The 23,490-nt window shown below is 36.8% G+C and overlaps 3 protein-coding genes across 3 annotated transcripts; all 3 read right to left on the bottom strand.

Annotated features, from left to right (window-relative positions):
- Positions 1-12,139: 12,139 nt before the first annotated feature.
- On the bottom strand, positions 12,140-12,767 carry LOC139841446 (uncharacterized). The gene is made up of 2 exons (XM_071831664.1): positions 12,431-12,767; positions 12,140-12,306 (listed from the first exon to the last, which is right to left on the bottom strand). The coding sequence occupies exons 1-2, from the start codon at positions 12,765-12,767 to the stop codon at positions 12,140-12,142; spliced, it is 504 nt and encodes a 167-aa protein (XP_071687765.1).
- A 180-nt stretch (positions 12,768-12,947) lies between these two features.
- LOC139841445 (uncharacterized) lies at positions 12,948-13,628 on the bottom strand. The gene has a single exon (XM_071831663.1). It carries the CDS (start codon positions 13,626-13,628, stop codon positions 12,948-12,950), a length of 681 nt encoding a protein of 226 aa, XP_071687764.1.
- A 204-nt stretch (positions 13,629-13,832) lies between these two features.
- LOC139841444 (uncharacterized) lies at positions 13,833-14,333 on the bottom strand. The gene has a single exon (XM_071831662.1). It carries the CDS (start codon positions 14,331-14,333, stop codon positions 13,833-13,835), a length of 501 nt encoding a protein of 166 aa, XP_071687763.1.
- Positions 14,334-23,490: the final 9,157 nt, after the last annotated feature.

The raw sequence follows: 23,490 nt of genomic DNA, 5'->3' as shown, positions 1-23,490 counted from the left end.
GCCGGTAGCACTACGGCACGAGTTGTTAGAGTGTGAACCAAAGAGCCGGTTGCACTTTAGCGCGAGTATGACTCGGGTTGTGATGTGAACCAAAGAGCCGGTAGCATCATAACCGATGCGTATGGTGTGAACCAAAGAGCCGGTAGCACCATGACGTAAGAATGGTTAACCATATGATTTGTGTATGTGTTGTAGTGTAGCATATTATATTGTTTGAGTATATGCTATTGGTTATGCTAGCTTGCGATATTGGAGGTTATTAGCCTTATACTTGAGATGGTTGCTAATTATATTGCTAGCATGTATGCGGTATGTGTGTAAGTGACTGCAAGTAGGTATATTATATATGTATATGTATAATTATTGCATTCACGAAGCTTTATGCTTACCCCTCTCGTTGTTTACCTTTCTCAGGTATTTTGTTATGAGGCTAGATAGTTGTTAGACTAGTTGCGTAGGAGCGCTTGGGCTCGATGGGGTAGCTTTTGGATATGCGGACGCGGATTGGGGATTTGGTAGTCCCCAGGATTATGCTCTTGGTATCGGGTTGGGTTATAGAGTCCTAACTCGTCTAAGTGTAAATTGGGATTGAAACTTGTATTTTGTACGAAAGTCGTAAAACGACCGACGTGGGCCCGGTGTCGTAAAACTCGTTTTATTATTGGAACGTGTTAGTCTTGTTTATTATAATGTGTTGTGAAAAGCGTTTCGTCTAAAAGTGTCGGGAAGTGGGAGATCTTTAATCAAAATTTGGAAAATCCGGACAGAGGCTGTCAGGCCTTGTGCGCGCCGCGCACCTAAAGGTTGCGCGCCGCGCACCCTTCTGAAATAAAAAAAAATCTTTTGATGCATATTCGATTGGATAACGGGTTGAGTCATTACAAGTGGTATCAGAGCATAGTCTAAGGGAATTAGGTGACCTTGGAATAGGTGCCTAGTCTTAGACTTATTGACAGTTACGTATTATTTGCTGGACTTGTTAGAATACGGGTCGGATTGAGATTTGTTAGTGCCTTAGAGTAGGTGACTAAATAGGACTTCTGCTTGTCCAAGGTGTGATTATGTGGGGCCTTATTTCGCGTGTAAATTAGTGCCTTAGATAGCTAGTGCCTAATGTGTAGTGACCCGAACTTTTCCATGTTTATATATATTAATTGAGATTGATGTTTACATGATTAAATGTTTCCAACATGTTAAGCAATCAAACTTGTTAAGACTTGATTAATTGAAATAGGTTTCATATAGACAATTGACCACCCAAGTTGACCGGTGATTCACGAACGTTAAAACTTGTAAAAAAACTATATGATGACATATATATGGTTATATATATAGTTAACATGATATTATGATAAGTAAACATATCATTAATTATATTAACAATGAACTACATATGTAAAAACAAGACTACTAACTTAATGATTTTGAAACGAGACATATATGTAACGTTTATCGTTGTAACGACATTTAATGTATATATATCATATTAAGAGATATTCGTACATCATAATATTATGATAATATAATAATTTAAAATCTCTTTTGATATTATAAACATTGGGTTAACAACATTTAACAAGATCGTTAACCTAAAGGTTTCAAAACAACACTTACATGTAACGACTAACGATGACTTAACGACTCAGTTAAAATGTATATACATGTAGTGTTTTAATATGTATTTATACACTTTTGAAAGACTTCAATACACTTATCAAAATACTTCTACTTAACAAAAATGCTTACAATTACATTCTCGTTCAGTTTCATCAACAATTCTACTCGTATGCACCCGTATTCGTACTCGTACAATACACAGCTTTTAGATGTATGTACTATTGGTATATACACTCCAATGATCAGCTCTTAGCAGCCCATGTGAGTCACCTAACACATGTGGGAACCATCATTTGGCAACTAGCATGAAATATCTCATAAGATTACAAAAATATGAGTAATCATTCATGACTTATTTACATGAAAACAAAATTACATATCCTTTATATCTAATCCATACACCAACGACCAAAAACACCTACAAACACTTTCATTCTTCAATTTTCTTCATCTAATTGAACTCTCTCAAGTTCTATCTTCAAGTTCTAAGTGTTCTTCATAAATTCCAAAAGTTCTAGTTTCATAAAATCAAGAATACTTTCAAGTTTGCTAGCTCACTTCCAATCTTATAAGGTGATCATCCAACCTCAAGAAATCTTTGTTTCTTACAGTAGGTTATCATTCTAATACAAGGTAATAATCATATTCAAACTTTGGTTCAATTTCTATAACTATAACAATCTTATTTCAAGTGATGATCTTACTTGAACTTGTTTTCGTGTCATGATTTTGCTTCAAGAACTTCGAGCCATCCAAGGATCCATTGAAGCTAGATCCATTTTTCTCTTTTCTAGTAGGTTCATCCAAGGAACTTAAGGTAGTAATGATGTTCATAACATCATTCGATTCATACATATAAAGCTATCTTATTCGAAGGTTTAAACTTGTAATCACTAGAACATAGTTTAGTTAATTCTAAACTTGTTCGCAAACAAAAGTTAATCCTTCTAACTTGACTTTTAAAATCAACTAAACACATGTTCTATATCTATATGATATGCTAACTTAATGATTTAAAACCTGGAAACACGAAAAACACCGTAAAACCGGATTTACGCCGTCGTAGTAACACCGCGGGCTGTTTTGGGTTAGTTAATTAAAAACTATGATAAACTTTGATTTAAAAGTTGTTATTCTGAGAAAATGATTTTTATTATGAACATGAAACTATATCCAAAAATTATGGTTAAACTCAAAGTGGAAGTATGTTTTCTAAAATGGTCATCTAGACGTCGTTCTTTCGACTGAAATGACTACCTTTACAAAAACGACTTGTAACTTATTTTTCCGACTAGAAACCTATACTTTTTTTGTTTAGATTCATAAAATAGAGTTCAATATGAAACCATAGCAATTTGATTCACTCAAAACGGATTTAAAATGAAGAAGTTATGGGTAAAACAAGATTGGATAATTTTTCTCATTTTAGCTACGTGAAAATTGGTAACAAATCTATTCCAACCATAACTTAATCAACTTGTATTATATATTATGTAATATTGAGATACCATAGACACGTATACAATGTTTCGACCTATCATGTCGACACATCTATATATATTTCGGAACAACCATAGACACTCTATATGTGAATGTTGGAGTTAGCTATACAGGGTTGAGGTTGATTCCAAAATATATATAGTTTGAGTTGTGATCAATACTGAGATACGTATACACTGGGTCGTGGATTGATTCAAGATAATATTTATCGATTTATTTCTGTACATCTAACTGTGGACAACTAGTTGTAGGTTACTAACGAGGACAGCTGACTTAATAAACTTAAAACATCAAAATATATTAAAAGTGTTGTAAATATATTTTGAACATACTTTGATATATATGTATATATTGTTATAGGTTCGTGAATCAACCAGTGGCCAAGTCTTACTTCCCGACGAAGTAAAAATCTGTGAAAGTGAGTTATAGTCCCACTTTTAAAATCTAATATTTTTGGGATGAGAATACATGCAGGTTTTATAAATGATTTACAAAATAGACACAAGTACGTGAAACTACATTCTATGGTTGAATTATCGAAATCGAATATGCCCCTTGTTATTAAGTCTGGTAATCTAAGAATTAGGGAACAGACACCCTAATTGACGCGAATCCTAAAGATAGATCTATTGGGCCTAACAAACCTCATCCAAAGTACCGGATGCTTTAGTACTTCGAAATTTATATCATATCCGAAGGGTGTCCCGGAATGATGGGGATATTCTTATATATGCATCTTGTTATTGTCGGTTACCAGGTGTTCACCATATGAATGATTTTTATCTCTATGTATGGGATGTGTATTGAAATATGAAATCTTGTGGTCTATTATTATGATTTGATATATATAGGTTAAACCTATAACTCACCAACATTTTTGTTGACGTTTTAAGCATGTTTATTCTCAGGTGATTATTAAGAGCTTCCGCTGTCGCATACTTAAATAAGGACGAGATTTGGAGTCCATGCTTGTATGATATTGTGTAAAAACTGCATTCAAGAAACTTATTTTGTTGTAACATATTTGTATTGTAAACCATTATGTAATGGTCGTGTGTAAACAGGATATTTTAGATTATCATTATTTGATAATCTACGTAAAGCTTTTTAAAACCTTTAACTATGAAATAAAGGTTATGGTTTGTTTTAAAAATGAATGCAGTCTTTGAAAAACGTCTCATATAGAGGTCAAAACCTCGCAACGAAATCAATTAATATGGAACGTTTTTAATCAATAAGAACGGGACATTTCATAATGTAAGTAGGCGAACTTGGACGTTGTTTCAGTGATAGTTACCTAGGTTGTAGGTTGACTTGTTGTTGTGGTGTACTTGTGTACGTTTATTACTATATTGTATATTAGTGTATATATACATGTATCTATTTGGTACGGTGTCCTAGGGACGAATCTATTGGAGAGATTCGCATGTTTGGCGGTTGAAGTGATCAAGTTCGCGGTAAGGACTTGGGTCATTCGGGTACTAGGAGTTATCGCATGTTATTTTGTGTGAATGTCGCGTCAGTCCGGGTAAATTACTTTGCGTGACCATGCGAAAGTGGTAAGGTACGCAATTGTAATAGTGACTGATCACCATTATTAAAACCGTGTATCTTGACACCAAGCATGACATGGCGAGTACCGATCAGAGGAAGCGTGGCATGGTTGGGGTAGAATCGGGATGAGTTAGGAATCTTTTATTGGTTCCTAGGTTATAGTGGTCTCGGGTGATGTGCTTGTTGTCACATCATATTTGTTGTGAGTCGAAAATTGTTACGGTAGATTCGGTTAGTTAAGTGACTGAGCCAACTCACGAGTTCAGTGCGTAATTAGTCACCCTACGTAGTGGGTGCATTATTTGAGATCGTCATTGGTTGTAGTTACCCATCGTAACTAGGATGAACGATTATTGTATGTGTGTGTGCGTCGAGGAATTAAATTCCGTAATGGAATACGACAAGTCTAATGATTGTGGTTTGGGGTTGCACTAGGTAGAGTGTGTGGTTAGAGGATCTTGTAAGGATTCCAGTTGTGAGCCGCCTTGGAATTGGCGAATCGGGGAGTCTTGGGGTCATTAAACTCATGGGAATGGGACCCGTATGACGATGATTGCGTTATTGTGTTAGCGTGTTATGGATTATAGGGTAACATTCCTAACGGAATATCCCTTGTTGTGGTGGTCGTGCCGATGTGCGGAAGGGTGTAAGACTTGGTGTTTCCAAGCATCTCTTTGGTGTTAGATGAAAGGGTTCGTGAGGCTATATCGTTTTGCCCTTGTGGAAATTGTGGCTAGCGTGTGATTGCTAGGAACTTTCGAGAAGACAATAAACTGTAAGGTTTGTCGGGTAGGTATGACTTCGGGTCATTATTGTGGAGAAATGGGTGACATCGAGTGTATGAAACCCAAAGATCGACTTTCTAAATTTTGGTAGATTGTGGTGGGAGTCTGCATGACACTGCGTCAGGTGCCTCTTTATACCTGCTAGTGAAATGTCAAACTCCGGTAGTGGTGTGATCACTTTGTGCTTAGGGTTCCCGTGAGATACCCTGGGAAGCAGCGTAGATTACAATAGTGATCGATGGTTGATAGTAATTCGGTGGTTGCGAAAGTTGAAGTTAGAGAACATTACGGTAAATACTTCCTATGAAGTGACGGATGAGCGAATCTGGTTGCTCTTGTGATAGACGGGTGAAGATGACCGGCGAGCCGGTGACGATCTTAATGTTCGGTTAAGACCGAAGGTTCTGATGAAGTGATGATATTGCGGTCGATGCAATTATTGGGTCGGATTGGTCATTCTTCTCCATGAGAGTGAGCAATTGTTAGTAAAGGTTCGTTGAGTGGAAGGTCGGGTCATCTCGACTGAGATGCACGACTGATTTATCGGAGTGACGTATGCTTCGGTATAGAGACGTATGTGGGACTTTGGTGGAGTTCGCTTAGCGAACGATTAAGGCAGTCGATTGTGATTTGTGGTATGAAGGTGTGAAGTCGTCGCGTGTACGACATCACTGGTAATTTTGTATGACGGCTCTGAGAGCCTAAAGTCAATTTGCAGTGATTCGGTGTTTACGATTAGTGATGAGAATGATCATGTGTGTGTGGAATGGTAATTCCGAGGGATGTTATCATCGTTGCGGTAAGAATTTGGAGCTAAATCCTAAGTGGGGGAGTTTTTACTGCCGCCCGAGGAAGCTCCCGTGGTACTAGATCAAGTGAAGTGTAAGACTTCTTATGTAAGGTGGTCGTGTAGCACCAAAGTGAGGTACAAGATCAAGTGCAAAGATGGAGTTCACGGAGGTGAGATAGTGAAGTTGTTGTTGCAGGTGCTCTTAAATGTAAAATCTGGGTTACTATGAAACTTAGATCGTTTTGTCGAATAGGTATAATTTCTATATTGTGGTGGATACTGTATTTTCCCTGTCGGAAAACGTGATCGTGAAAATTGTCAAGTGGATTATTCCACTTAATGGACGATTGTGAGGCGACAGTGTCGGTTCTGATTGTTTCACATAGAGACACGCAAGTGTTGTTTTGGTTGCGAGAATGTGTACCATAGTGATGTGACTCGTAGGTTGCATTGAAATGTCGAGGCCATCCTTAACAGATGGTCTAGGTAGGAAGGTTCACCCGGCTTTGGTGAATATTTTTGTGGGTCGTGTGGGAAATCGCGAATTGTTACGATGATGATTCGTTGTTGACGGAATTCTAGTATATGAATAGTCCTTGCTAGTACTAGTAAGCCGTCTCGTGTGACTATGTTGTAGGGTTTGGAGGGGGAACCCTGTGTCGAGTGTTGATATATTGTTTAGCATATGGTGTATTATTGTCGCCCTGGATTAGTCCAGAGACTGGTGGTCGTGTGCGGATTGATTGATGGGAAAGTTGTGTTCCAAGTGTGAATATTTGGGGATACTAAAATTTCTTCGTTGAAGGAATAACCCGGTTGTGGTGACTGTAAGAAGTACTAGTCGGAGGAGCGTGTCAATTGCCCCGTTGGCATCGACTTGTAAAATTGCGAATCATGGGTTTTCTGGGGTGGAAAACAAATGTTTGCACATAAGCGGATGTGCGATCGTTGAGTGGTACGGTTATGGACCGTTGAAAGTACTAAGTTTAGACGCGGCATGAATCATTCTCGATTGGGATTAATGTAAGACTTGGTTCACGACGTAGTGGACCTAGTAGATCGCATTGGGTGATGTAGTTATAGATGTAGCTTGTTGGGAGTTTTAGTCGAGAGAACTTGCAGGGATAATGGCATTTTCATTATTTTAACGTTGAGTGTATGAGATATCGCTTGTTGCGGTAGTGCACGCTAGTGATTATTAGCGTGTGGTGAGATCTTAGAATTTACGTAAGATGTTATAGGATGTCGACCTTGATTGTGTTTCGTCGGATACGTGATTACTACACGTGTGACTCCGCATTTGGAGGCGAGAATGTTCAAAGGGGAAGTGCTTAACTTCTAGTATTCGGTGCGGATCACGAGGACGTGATCCAATCTAAGTGAGGGAGAGTTGTAACACCCTGATTTTTGTGCGTCAGGAAATGTTCCTGAAGGTGTCAGAAAATGTGTGCACCAGAAAGCGCCACAAAAGGTCTACCTAACACTTATGCATTTTCAGAATTTACATTAGAATCAGGATTTTTCAGAATCAGTCCCTGAAATTTAGAAACTGCTCAGACCGTTGTGCGCGCCGCGTACCATTAGGTGAGCGCACCGCACACACTGCCAGCGACAGTTTTCTGCCTTTTTCTATTTTGAGATAAATGAGGGGCTTTTTGGTCTTTTCACTTAAGAACGGATCTGTGGCCATATTAGAAGTTTTAGATCCAATTATGGATCACTTTCACATCCACAACTCTCTCATCTTCAAACCCTAGAGAGAGGAAGAGTTTTAGAGAGGGAAAGCTCCATTTGGAGAAGAAGGAGGGTGACTCGGGTTAAGGTACAAGAGTTAAGGTTGTTCGCCTCGTTCACGACTACGTTTTGGTAGTGTTGGTAAGTTCTAACTCCGAATTTTGTTGTTTATGATTCTTGTTCATGTTTGGGGTTTGAGCTAGTTAGGGTTATAAACCCCATTTCTCATGAAATTGGGGGTTTTGTTGTATTGCTAGTGTAAGTGAACCCGATTATTGTGGGTTTAGGGTTTGATGATGTATTTGGAAATATAATTACTAGTCGTTAGTGATTTTGGGCGTTTTGGGACTTAGGTCAAAATGGGTTGACTTTGGTTGGGTTGAATTTGGTAACGACACTAGTTTTGGTTAAATGGATGTTAAACACTTTTGTTAAGTGTTAAATGACGTTGAAATGATTACTACCTAAGTAGTAATTTAGTGTTAAGACCTATGTTTGGTCTAATTGGTGTCGATTACCATTTGGGTTAAATTGTACTTTGTTGAGTGGGCTTGAATTACCACCCGAAGTGGTAATTGGTTTGTGTCCATTAGGTGTTAAATGGGCGGGTTTTTGGCGAGCAAGGTGTGATCCCTCGGCTAAGGGATGTTTGTCGGGTTCTCTTTTAGAGAATGGTTATTTATGTGTATATTGTACCTATGTGTGATATAGGTGGTTACCTGCTCGGATTTGAGGACGGAGATCATGTTACACATGACTTGTGCGGGCATTCCAAGGTGAGTGGAATGATTATATATGTATGTATATAATGTATTTATTTGTATGCTATGGTATGAACCAAAGAGCCAGTAGTGCCATAGTATGTACGATTGTGCTATGATGTGAACCAAAGAGCCGGTAGCGTCATAGTGCGTGTGTTGTAGTGTGAACCAAAGAGCCGGTAGCACTACGGCACGAGTTGTTAAAGTGTGAACCAAAGAGCCGGTAGCACTTTAGTGCGAGTATGACTCGGGTTGTGATGTGAACCAAAGAGCCGGTAGCATCATAACCGATGTGTATGGTGTGAACCAAAGAGCCGGTAGTACCATGACGCGAGAATGGTTAACCATATGATTTGTGTATGTGTTGTAGTGTAGCATACTATATTGTTTGAGTATATGCTATTGGTTATGCTAGCTTGCGATATTGGAGGTTATTAGCCTTATACTTGAGATGGTTGCTAATTATATTGCTAGCATGTATACGGTATGTGTGTAAGTGACTGCAAGTAGGTATATTATATATGTATATGTATAATTATTGCATTCACTAAGCTTTATGATTACCCCTCTCGTTGTTTACCTTTTTCAGTTATTTTGTTATGAGGCTAGCTAGTTGTTAGACTAGTTGCGTAGGAGCGCTTGGGCTCAATGGGGTAGCTTTTGGATATGCGGACGCGGATTGGGGATTTGGTAGTCCCCGGGATTATGCTCTTGGTATCGGTTTGGGTTATAGAGTCCTAACTCATCTAAGTGTAAATTGGGATTGAAACTGTTATTTTGTACGAAAGTCGTAAAACGGCCGACGTGGGCCTGGTGTCGTAAAACTCATTTTATTATTGGAACGTGTTAGTCTTGTTTATTATAATGTGTTGTGAAAAGCGTTTCGTCTAAAAGTGTCGGGAAGTGGGAGATCTTTAATCAAAATTTGGAAAATCCGGACAGAGGCTGTCAATGAATCTCTAATGCTAGTGTTTGCCCCAAATCAATTGAATATTGTTGTTTGAATGAATTACATGATCAAGTGTTATTGAGTTGGCTAAGGAACCATTGCTATGAGTTTGTTTTAGGCTTGACTTTGATTACATATATTGAGTAGCCCTCTTAGTGATTTGAGAAGTGAATCAATGTGTGCTTCAACACCTTTGGTGATCTAGACAACTAGCTTAGGAATTACAAGTGATTGTGTTCTTGATCTAGGTTAGTTTTCAATTGGCCTTTAGTTAACATAGTAGTGCCGATTATCTTAAAGTGATTTCGATAGTTGGGAGTTTTAAGTGATTTTAACTCAAGCTCAATCTTAATGACCAAATCATGCTTAACTCGATCTTAGGATACAAAGCTTATGTGAATTCGTGAAGTATCATTTGATTTGAGTTTTAGAAGTGATTCTAACATTTAATAGTTCAACAACTTATGACAACAACAACAACAACAACAACAACAACATATCCCAATACCACAATTAGTGGTGTATGGGGGAGGTGAGATGTAGACAATTCTTCCCCTATTCGAGGATAAAGACAAGTCCTTTCTCTACCCAGAATGAAGAGTAGAGAAAGTCATCCCTCTCTATTCGCCGGATAGAGAGATTGCTTCCGAGTGGACCTTCGGCCAGTACGTAGGAAATTAAAAAAAAATAGTCAACACAAATTATAAATAAATTTTAAAAATTGAAAATTTAAAAATTGAAAATTGAAAATTGAAAACAAAATAAAAAATATAAAAAATATAAAAAATAATAATAAAATAAAATAAGAATAAAATAAAAATAATTTTTTGTCTGGTATTCACTTTCGTCTCTAAACTGCAAACAAGATGCCAATAATTCGACGCTTGATCTTAGCTCAAAAATAGAGACGCCAATAAAAATACTTGATAGCTAAATAATAATAATAATAATAATAATAATAATAATAATAATAATAATAATAATAATAATAATAATAATAATAATAATAATAATAATAATAATAATAATAATAATAAAAATCGAAAACGTACCTGGGTGGGGGTGCTGGGCAGAGTTCAAAACATGCAAGAAAAGCTACACACAAGGGACGCTAAACATATATAACACATAAAAAAAACTTACATCCATAAACATACATCAATATACATACATGTCTAGGCCTACCTATAAATATACATACATACATACATACATACACACATACATACATACATACATACATACATACATACATACATACATACATACATACATACATACATACATACCTGCATAAGAGTACATACAATATGCATGCTTACATTACAATACATACATAAACATACAGACGTACATACATACCTGCATAAGCATACACAAGTACATGTGTATGACCATACTTATACACAAAGCTAAACATACATACATCCAAGAACATAAATACAATACCTACCTACCTACATACGTACGTACAAAAATACATACATCCATAAGCATCCACACACAAACATGCGAACCTAAATTAGACATATATACATATACATGTATACCTACAGACACCCATACATACCCATATAGCCATACAAAGACATACATACATACATACATACATACATACATACATATAGCAACCTACGCCCATACATAAACATTGCATACAAACATACACATACAACAAGATAAAAAAAGGGGGGGAAATTCACACATATAAATACATAATATATAATATATGCCAAAAGGGAATATATATATATATATATATATATATATATACCAAAAAGGGGTTTACATATATAGGGTACAAAGGCAAGGTTCTAAAAATAGAAAAAATGCTATAATACACATAATCTACCTAAAAAGAACAACCTTACCCATCTACACTAATTCTAGCCCTCCATGCATTCCTATCAGAAGTCATATCCTCAGTCAATGAAAGCTCTCTCAAGTTGATCCTAAGTCTATCCTCCCACCTACGTCTAGGTCTACCCCTTCTTCTTGTGCCCTCAACCGTTATGGCCTCAACTCTCCTGACCGGAGCAATATGTGGTCTCCTCTTCACATGCCCAAACCAACGCAATCGATGTTCTCTTAGTTTATCGATGATGCTCCTAACTTCTAGGTTCTCCCTATAAACACCATTTGGAATCCTATCTAACATGGTTCTACCACACGTCCACCTAAGCATCCTCATCTCAGCCACCTCCATCCTTCTCTCTTGAGCCTTCGTCATTGGCCAACACTCTGATCTGTACAACATGGAAGGTCTAATTGCCACCTTAAAGAATTTTCCTTTCAGTTTAAGTGGTACATTCTTGTCGCACAGAACCCCTGTCGCCGCTCTCCATTTCAGCCAACCTACTTTGATACGATGGGTCATGTCATCATCAATTCTCCCTGATTTGTGGAGTACCGAGTCGTAATATCTAAACGAGTCTTGCGGGTGTAAGACCTAGCCCCTAATGCTGATATTCACACCATCACTATGTTCATCTTCGTTCCCATCGAAATCACACCTAAGATATTCCGTCTTTTGCCTACTAATCCGTAGACCATTTCGTTCTAGGACCTCCCTCCAAAGCTCAAGTCTTCTATTAAGCTCCTCCTTTGATTCCGATACTAGCACAATATCATCGGAAAAAATCAAGCACCACGGTATCCTTTCCTGTATCCCTCGAGACAGCTCATCCAAGATCAAAGCGAAAAGGAAAGGGCTAAGGGCGGATCCCTGGTGTAGGCCTACTTTTATTGGGAAAAAACTCTGTGCTTCCTACAGGCGTTCTTACACACGACATTGCCCCTTCGTACATATCCTGAATAACTCGAATATAACTACTCTGGATGCCTCTACCATCAAGTTTCTTCCAAATCAACTCTCGTGGGACACAGTCATAGGCTTTCTCTAAGTTAAGAAAAACCATCTCTAAGCTCTTATGTTTTTCCCTATACTTTTCCATCAGACTCCTAATAATATGAATCGCCTCTATGGAAGATCGCCCTGGCATGAACCCAAATTGGTTCTCTGAAACTGTGGTTTCCCGTCTGAGTCTAGTCTCGATCACTCTCTCCCAAAGCTTCATAGTATGACTAAGTAGTTTAATACCTCTGTAGTTACCGCAAATTTGGGCATCCCCCTTGTTCTTGTAAATGGGAATGACCTCGCTAAGTCTCCATTCCGTCGGCAGTTTAGAGCTTTTAAATGTCTTGTTGAAAAGACTCGTCAACCACCTAACCACATCATCGCCAAGACACCGCCACGCCTAAATGGGAATCTGATCAGGACCTACTGATTTATTTCTCCCCATCTTTCGAAGTGCCAACCTTACTTCCTCATGATGTATCCTCTGACAGAAGCTGTAGTTCTGGTAATGTCTTAAAACCGAGTCCTCAGTTTCATCGTGACTCCTTGATCCTCTCCCGTCAAAAAGGGAAGAGAAATACTCCTCCCATCTTTTCCTAATATCAACTTCCTTCACCATGGTGCGACCAACTTCATCTTTAATAAAAATGATGCTATCTAGGTCCTTCTTCCTTCGCTCCCTAGCCTTGGCTATCCTATAGATATCATTAGCTACCTCCTTTGAATCTAGTTTCCTATATAAACCTTCATATGCCTTTTCTTTAGCACGCGCAACTGCCTTCTTTGCTTCTCTTTTAGCTACTCTATAGCTCTCTTCAGCTCTAGTTCTATCAGCAAGTGTCCCATCCCTCATTGTGATGAGCTCCCTAAACCTCAGTTGCTTAACCGCAACTTTGGTTTGGACCTCATCACTAAGCCACCAAGATTCTCTACTAGACTTATGTCCTCTCAGATTTCCTACTGCTACCCCTAAAGATTCCTTTGCTACTTCTCTAATGGTGGATGCCATGCAATTCCACATCCGATCCACGTCGTCATGAGATACATCTTCTACTTCTACACCGACTCTTTCGGCAACCATAAATCTAAAAGTTATGGCCTTCTCTCCCTTCAGATTCTTCCATAAGATTCTAGGTTGAGCAGCCTCCACTCTCCTGAAAACCCGTCTCTAGAAAACTAAATCCATTACCAACAATTTGTGTTGGGAAGCACAAGTCAAGGCCGTCAGCACCTTACAGTCTCTACATTATCTTAGGTCCCCTTTGCGAAGCAGCAAATAATCTATTTATGTACTGTGACCCTCACTATGGAAGGTTTCTAATTGAGCATCCGTCTTCCTAAAGAAGGAGTTTGTAACCACCAAATTGTGAGCAATGACTAAATCGAGAATTGAGCGGCCTTCTTCATTTCTTATTCTGTAACCAAATCTACCATGGATACCCGCATATCCTTCCACCTCAGTTCCTACATGACCATTTAAATCTCCCCCAATTATCAAACGCTGGTCAGTTGGGCACCTCCTTACCACCTCATCTAACGATTCCCAAAAGTGTCTCTTTTCTACTTCTCCTAAACCTACATGAGGTGCGTAAGCGCTAATGACAGTGTAAGTCACCTCCTGAATTATTAACTTAACCGACATAATCCTATCGCTACACCTACTAATGTCCACAACATAATCCTTATAAGCGGGTCCTATAATAATTCCTACCCCGTTTCGCGCTATCCTAGAACCCGAGAACCACAGCCTATATCCATTAATATCTACCGCCCCCGACCCCTTCATCTAGACTCTTACACACACAGTATATCAATCTTACTCTTAAGTAAAGAATGGACCACCTCATACGATTTGCTAGTCAAAGATCCTACATTCCATCTACCCACTCTAATCCTAACAGGGTTCGCTAACCTATTGCCCTCCCTGGGCCATCTGCGCCCTCTGAGCCCACTAGACCTATCCGCCCCAGAGCTAGAAGGACATGACCTCACATAACCATGTGAACGCCTACCGTCTATCTTACTCTATATGCGGTAAAAAAAAATAAAAAAAATAAAAAAAATAAAAAAAAAAAAGAAAAAAAAAATTAATGTTAAAAGGAAAAAATTAGATGTAAAAAGAGATACTATATATAAATATAGAAATATAAAATGAAACAGTAGGAGCCTAAGATGAGTATAACAGGTGCCAATATACACTAAACGCTATTGAAGGATACCGAGTAACAAAAGGCAATATATAGGCCAAATAGATACAGATAGAGAGAATATATAGAGATCTAGCACATATAAGTATACATATACAATGAAATATCAATGAAATATCAGTACAAGATATGTATAAATAGATAGAAATATAATATGTAATAAATATCTATATCTATATATCTATATATGTACAAAAAAGGAACGGGCAAATAGGATAAGAAATTGAAACGCAAAACCAAGCGGACGGCAGCAGTCAGCGGCGGACGGCAGCAGTTAGCAGCGGCAGTTGGTTTGCCGTGGTTCAAGAATTTTGGCCAGGTGCGTTTCCGGACAAGTTACCGCGACGGCGCGTGCGGCGCGTGGAGGGTCGTGGCACAACAATCGCCGAAAAAAAGAGTACGGTTAGGTCCGCAAAATTAGTGCGAGTTCGATGGTGTGGGTCTCTGCTTCTAATTTGTTTGGAAGATAGAAGCAATGGCCAATTAAAGTCAAACGTGTGTTTTTGTTTTTTTTGGAAGTGCAAAAATCAGAGAGAAAACGGTCGGGAGGAGAGAGAGTTTTCAGTTCAACAACTTATGAGATAACAAAATAAGCTAAACGGGGCAAGTCAAGCATAAAGAGGTTTGGATTAGTGAACACGTCATAGTTAATTGATTTAAGTTTTACATACTTTGCTACTTGTTTCTTGCTTCTAGTTTAATTGTTAATTTAGATTTGTTTAATTGCACAAGTTTTAGTTGTTAGTTAATATCAATCAAAATCCCTCAATCAAACAAACCCAGGACAATTATTAGTTTCAACTAACCAACTTACACCGCTTCCCTTGGGACGAACTTTATAAGAATACTTGCATTAAAGTGCTATAACAACCGGGTTCTAAGTGCTCGTTAGTTTTGTGTGCTTGATTGTAGTGTTTAAGTCAATATAAATTTAGAGGGTAAACAATGTATTATATCGCACGCATCATTCGATTCTACTGACATCTTAAAAATAGGACCATAGGTCCTACTTCCCTTACTCATAATAAGGAGTAGTACGATTTACGCCCCGCTAAATATAAATTTAAAACCATTACCACCCTGATGGTGGTTGATTCTAACGCCTTGTGACCTAACGACACCGCATAAATAAAATCGTCTGTTTCGGCCATATCATCACACAAGACTTGGTGCATAATCAAAATAAAGTGTTTAACATTTGAATATTAATATTGGATTACTAACCAACATTCTCTCCCTTTTTGATGATAATAAACCTATGTAAGTGTGCTTAAGCGTATAATACAACACATGTGTTAACATCACTTACCATACACTTTCTTCCCCTTTTGTCGAAACAAAAAGGTTAGTTCCCTCTGGGACTAAGCACGCCCAAGAGTAATGCTCCCCCTTGAATGGTACATAATGGTTGATGATATAGCTCCCCCTTGAAATGTGCAATATAAGACTCATAGAAAAGATCATTAGTACACACATAAGTCATAAGAGTACATAACACATTACACATCATAAGTCTTAATCATAAACTAGATTTAACATAACAACCCGCCTGTAACAACCCTACTTTTTCCGTCACTTTTGTTAACTGTCTGTTAGTTATTTTAACGGTGATTACTTGAATTTTTATGTGTTTAAGGGTATTAAATGCATACTTGATCCTTGGAGGGTTACGTGAATTAATATGGGTTAATATTAATTGATAAATATGTTTCGGATAATGAAATACGATAGAAACGCAACGGTTTGAATAACTGCAAAAACTACTTTTCGAGTAACGAAACGCTCGGGTTTATTTTAATAATTATTAACTTTGAAAAATAATTAATTTATTTGGTATTTTAATAAATTAAACTCATTGGTTGCGTTTTAACGATCGGTTTAGCGTTCCGGGCCTTCGGTACGTTTAAGCGGCACTTGAAACGCACCACGAGTACACGCTTTTGGACAACACGAGCCTGGGATACCCATGTGGGACCCATTCGGCCAAATGGCCCACCCTCCTCCTTTAATTTTCTTGTTTGGGCTTGTAAGGCTCACTAGTGAACATTAGGCCCTAATCTTAATTTACTAGTTAAACTAAAACACTACAACTAAAACCCCTAACCTAATTCAAAAGACTTCTGCCTGCCTCCTCCCTCTGCTCCCATCGACGATCACACCCACACACACAATACCATCAACTTTTGATTTTTAGATTAAGTCTTCAACACAAACTTGCAATTCCCTTCATCCTTTACGCGTTGGTGTAAACGATTTTGTGATCAAAAGTATATTTAGATGAACCCTAATTGTTACAAATCTGATTTTTATGAAGTTTCATAGTGTATGATGTCAATTGCTCAAGTCTATACACGTTGTTGTTAATTGCTTGCGTTAATTTTATTGTTTGATGTGATTAGGGTTAATCCAGAATTTTTTTGCATAATTACAGAAACTTAACTTTCTTAAATGTTAAATATTGTTACATATTTGGAATCCTCTCGAAAAATTAATAATTTTAGGCTTTGGATTCGTGAATTTTCGTTACCGTATGCGTAAGATATGATTAAATGAAGTTTTAGTGATGAATCTGTGAATAAAACAAATTCTGGAATAATGGGTATGGTATGGTGTTACATACTGATCATAATTGTGTAGAGGACTTTAAAACACTCAAGTTAGACTAGGATATCATGTTATTTGAAGTTTTAATGCTCCCGTTATGCTTAATCGAACGTTCATGACAAAACTGATTTACTCGGTAACTTAAAATAAATGTTAAAGGCTACTTGAAATGAGATAATGTATCAAGTCTTTGCATTTATGGAAAATTCTTATGTTGTAGATAACTTTTAATCTAGGCCTTGCATTGTATGGATTAGTATAGCTTGTATAATGTGCGTGCAAAAACGGTAACCTGTATTCTGTCCAAATCTGCTACGTATGCACCTTTAGCCCTATAAGTAGAATTGTACATGGTTTAAAGCTTGATCTTCTAGATATTGAATATTTGTATGTTATGTGATAAAATTATAGTTTATTACAAATCGTGAAACCTGATACATTGTCCACACTAAGGCCGTAGTTTTGGTAACTGCTAAATTGAGATGAAACAGAATGTCCAAATTGCACGAATAAACTGTACCAATTGGCTAAACAAAAATGTCTCATATTTTTGGTATGTGTTAATTTGACTTATCCTTGAACCATGGCCACTAACCTAGCTTGATTTTCATGTCCCTAGCTCCGGTTATACCCATTACGAGATTGGTGGGCAGTCAGAACTGATTTGGTGAACCATAACTGCACCCATTCTGAAACCCGACTTGTAGACATCGTATGAGACCCTGGTTATGCTTTTTAGAAACTTTTATTAGTCTAGTTGAGATCTGGATTTTTCCATGTTACCATGATATATGTGCTATGAAATATTGTGCGTTGTTTGCAACTTGTGCATGAACTTTATGCTAGACGATAAACTGTGAACGCGTACTTGACAAACTGTGAACTGAAATGTGATAGTTGACTTAGGATTGACATGTTGACCAACATTTGACATGAACCTACTAATGGTTGACTTTAGTTGACCAATATGACAAAGTTTGACTTTTGGTTTAACTTTGGTTGACTTTTATTGACTTGCATGAACTAGTGGACTATGTGTTGACTTTTACTTTGAAACGCGTCGAGTTGAGCAATAAGACAACTTACTCTATAAAACCACTATTGTATAAAACATAAATATTGATCAACCTAAATGCGTATACTTAGTTTGCATTACTCGGCAGTAAACCGTACAAGCTATTTGCTTACTTTTCATTTCGAGCTTTTGAAAGGTGAGTCTACAGTCCCACTTTTTACATATTTTCTGGGATGAGAATACACGTTGTTACATTTACATTTTACAAATAATTTTACTTTTGACACGAGTACTGTTTACATATTGAGTTATTATTCACAAAGCCCCTGGCTTGAATACTTTTATTACCTTCGGGTAAGCACAATTTAGATAGACGGATTCATTAGGTTAGACAAATCTCACCCTACTATAACTGTGGTGCATTTACTTTGATCTGTTTGTACACTCAAACAAGTGTATACATTTTATGGGGTAAAGGATAAGTGTAGTGTATACTATACACAGGTCTTTATGCTAGTATTCAGGTGCTCATGGATTATGTAACATTTTGCAACTTTGGGTTGTGCTTATTGAAATCTCATGGTCAAATGCAAATGAACTGTTTTTCTGAATAGTGTTTTCAGATACTATTTTGCACTACTTAAAAGCGTGGTTTATAAACAAGATAAATAAAACTTGATATGATATTGTCCATAAACATTTGAAACTGGACACAGTGTTGTCTACAAACTTTAAACATGAAACCATTGTGACCTCATACGTTGTAATTGGTCACTTAAACTTGCGTTTTGCAAACAGGAGAAACAAAACATTTTTGAATATCATACACAACTGAACTTGACATTGATGTACATAAATAGACTAAAACGTGACAAACGTTGTCTGTAAACTTTTAATATTAAACCTTGGTGGCCTTTCACTAATCAACGTTTTCTGAAAAGCGTTTCTTAAATATACAATGAACTGTTTTTCTGAATAGTGTTTTCAGATACTATTTTGCGCTACTTAAAACCGTGGTTTATAAACAAGAGAAATAAAACTTGATATGATATTGTCCATAAACATTTGAAACTTGACACAGTGTTGTCTACAAACTTTAAACATGAAACCATTGTGGCCTCATACGTTGTAATTGGTCACTTAAACTTGCGTTTTGCAAACAGGAGAAACAAAACATTTTTGAATGTCATACACAACTGAACTTGACATTGATGTAAACAAACAGACTAAAACGTGACAAACGTTGTCTGCAAACTTTTAATATTAAACCTTGGTGGTCTTTCACTAATAAATGTTTTCTGAAAAGCGTTTCTTAAATATACTGTATAGTTTACCTAAATCCTGTAGATTCACTCAACATTATTGTTGACCCGTTTGGCGTGTTTTATTCTCAGGTATTAATTGCTTCCGCTGTAAAACATTGCTGTTACGTAGAAGTCAAGCCAAGCACCGGGACCAGAGTTAACATTCCGTTAATGGATTTGACGGGGTGTTATACCACCCTTAAGACAATCCTAACCAACATTTTTAAATTCACCACGTATTAGATGGATGCAATTAGATGTCAAAAACATCTGAAAAGACCTGCATTACCCCTTTTGTCTTGGAAACATTCTTTGAAGTTGACCTTGGCTTGAAAGAGGAAAGTCACATTGTACTACATGTGTGTCATTGATTTCCTTTTAAGGAAAATGCAAAATTTTGATCCCAAGACAACCATAAGCTTTCAAACTTCAAGTCACAAGTCTTCATCCCTTTTGTCAACATTAGTTTTGAAAGTATATGCTCTTATTGGCTACTTGTACGCTTCCAAATTAGACTAACCTTTTTCTTATATGAAGACTTTTGGGAGTTTACACTAAACTCTTATTAAACACAAGATTAGTGCTTAATGGTTAATTAAGTAGAGAGCATCTCTTTAACTGGGACTTAATAACCATCTTTAAGTTTTATTACTTTTAATTTATATTTATAAAAATACACTTCAAAAAAAAACTTTTAGCCATACTTGAATTTTTAACATTAATCATAAGATAAAAGTGTCATTAAGGTGTCATTAAGTGTGATTAACCAAGATTAGTGTTTTAGTGACCAAAACTCATTTAAATATGAAGGGGGCAACTATTCTAAATATGTTTAAACAAGTTTTGTAAATTATAGATGACCCGAAGTAGTCAAAAAATTTCGATCAAAAATCCGGACAGTGGGAAATTTCATTCGACCCATGGCTGACCGTGGAGTCGACCGTGTACCTTGTTTTGAAGAACAAAGGTGCAGGACATCCACGATCTAACCTACGGTCAACCGTGGACCCAACCGTGCTTCTTTCAGTGTTTTTTCAAATGACTCTTTTGACGTAACGGTTTTGTGTATTGTTCGTTTGCTAGAGATAATGTAGGCTTACGAACTTGTGTTGTTCTATACGTTGTTGTAAGCACACAAGACTTGGTGTCATCATCAAAACAAAGTGTTTAATATTTGAATATTAATATTGGATAACTAACCAACATTCTCCCCCTTTTTGATGATGACAAACCTATGTACGTGTGCTTAAGCGTATAATACAACACATGTGTTAACATCACTTACCATACACTTTCTCCCCCTTTTGTAGAAGCAAAAAGGTTAGCTCCCCCTGGAACTAAGCGCGCCCTAGAGTAATGCTCCCCCTTGAATGGTACATAATGGTTCAATATATAGCTCCCCCTTAAAATGTGTAATATAAAACTCGATCATTAGTACACACGTAAGTCATAAGAGTACATAAGAGTACATAACACATTACACATCATAAGTCTTAATCATAAACTAGATTTAACATAACAACCCGCCCTTAAGACAATCCTAACCAACATTTTTAAAGGTAATTGGCACTGGTGCTGACGGTATCCAAGATTTTTGAGTCCTCAGAGTCGGATGAGAGGATAGTGATAGGAGTGGCAATCCAAAAGGCAAGTGGGGTGGTTGACACAGAGCGAGGAATCTCTAGGGGGAGTTATCATTCCCAGATGTCAGAAGATGCGATTGAGATGAATGGAATAGGGAAGTGGATGATTAGGAAGACTACGAAGATTTCTTATTCGTTGAGTCACGACAAAGGCTAAGTTTATGGCTTCGTTTGATAGAAAGGACCATAGGATGGCTATCTCGGTTCGCGAGAGATGATCAACGGAATTATCCCTACAAAAGATATTGTGTCGGATGACGGTTAGGAGGAGTTGAAGATCATGATGAATCTCGGAGTCTCAAACATGAATTCGGTGATGGAGATTGTGAGGTATCTCTGAGTGAGTGATTGATGTGGTAGCGGAGGGGTATAAAATACTATTAAATTTTAGCAGAAAATACTATTAATTACGATACAATTTTACACAAGATATTTATTTATTTAGAGAATGGATATACTTAAACCTTGCTACAACACTTATAGGCAGTGTACCTAATCGTACAGTAGTGTAGTTTTTAGTAAGTCCGGTTCGTTCCACAGGGAATCTTTTTAAACAAAGCTTAACGCTATATTAGTTTACTTTTATAAAAATACAAATATAAGTAATATTATTATTATAAAGGGGGGTTTTTACCGTTTAATGACCGGTTTGTCGATTTTAAAACTTTAGTCACAGTTAAAACCAAATGTAAAATATTAAAAATAAATACAAGACTTAAATTAAAGCATAAAGTAAATAACGATAATGAAATTGCGAATAATAAAAGTGCGATAAAATAAACTTGCGATAATTAAAAAGTACGATAATTAAAAGTGCAATTAAATACAATAACAATAAAAATGCGATAATTAGAAGTACAATTAAATATAAAATAAAGGAAATTAAATATGAAATAAAAGAATTATGCTTATTTAAACTTCCGTAATCATGATGTTTGACGTGTTGATTTTAGTTTTATGCCCATGGGTTAATTGTCCTTTGTCCTGGATTATTTAATATGTCCGTCTGGTTTTTGTCCATAACAGTCCATCAGTCATAAATATAAAGTGCGAGTGTCCTCGTCAAATTATCCTTATACCCGAAGTTAAATATTCCAACTAATTGGGGACTTAAACTGTAACAGGATTTTAATACTTTGTTTAATAATTACACCAGGATGTTGACTGAGTGTAACCCAAGGTTTTAATATTTTGTTATCAATTATACCAAGTGTCCTTGTACATAATTTCACCCCTGTTTTAATTATTCTAGTGGCTATTAATCCATTCCCGTGTCCGGTTAAATGAACGATTATTCGTACATATAAATACCCTTCCCATCGTGTCCGATTGAGTGTATATGGTAATTTATAGGGACGCCCAATTGTAAATCTTTATATTAACATTAACAAACTATCATTTAGTTAAACAAATATAAAGCCCATTAATAGCCCATAGTCTAATTTCCACAAGTGTCGTTCTTTTGTCCAAACCCCAATTATGGTACAAAGCCCAATTACCCAATTTTAGTAATTAGCCCAACATCATGATTACTTCAGATTAAATAAGCATAATAATAACTTAGCTACGAGACATTAATGTAAAAAGGTTGAACATAACTTACAATGATTAAAAATAGCGTAGCGTTACACGGACAGAATTTCGACTTACACCCTTACAACATTCGCTAACATACCCTTATTATTAGGATTAAAATTAAAATTAAAATTAAAATTAAAATATAAATTATAAATATAAATATTACGATAGATAGGGAGATGGATGGATATTTTTTTGGTGAATTTTTACGATCAGAATGCGCGAGGTTTATAGGGAGTTTCAGAAATTGGGGCTCTGCGACTCGCGGCATATTTTGCCTTCAAACTCCGCGAGTCGCGAAGTTTGAAATTCCAGCTCACACCAGTTTGGAGTCTTTCTTGCCGACGGTTTTTATTATTTATTATAATATATAAATAATTATAAGAATTATTTAAATATTATATTATATTTATGTGCATAGTTGACTTGTAATTTTTAGTCCGTTGCGTCGAGCGTTGAGAGTTGACTCATGTCCCGGTTCCGGATTTTCGAACGTCCTTGCGTACAATTTAATATCTTGTACTTTGCATTTTGAATCTTGTACTCTTGTAATTTCGAGACGTTTCTTATCAATAATTGGAACCTCTTTGAT

This window comes from Rutidosis leptorrhynchoides, chromosome 4 (assembly GCF_046630445.1).
Source record: "Rutidosis leptorrhynchoides isolate AG116_Rl617_1_P2 chromosome 4, CSIRO_AGI_Rlap_v1, whole genome shotgun sequence".
NCBI lineage: Eukaryota > Viridiplantae > Streptophyta > Magnoliopsida > Asterales > Asteraceae > Rutidosis > Rutidosis leptorrhynchoides.
Note: the sequence above shows the minus strand (reverse complement) of the source record. Positions and strands in the feature narration are given on the sequence as shown.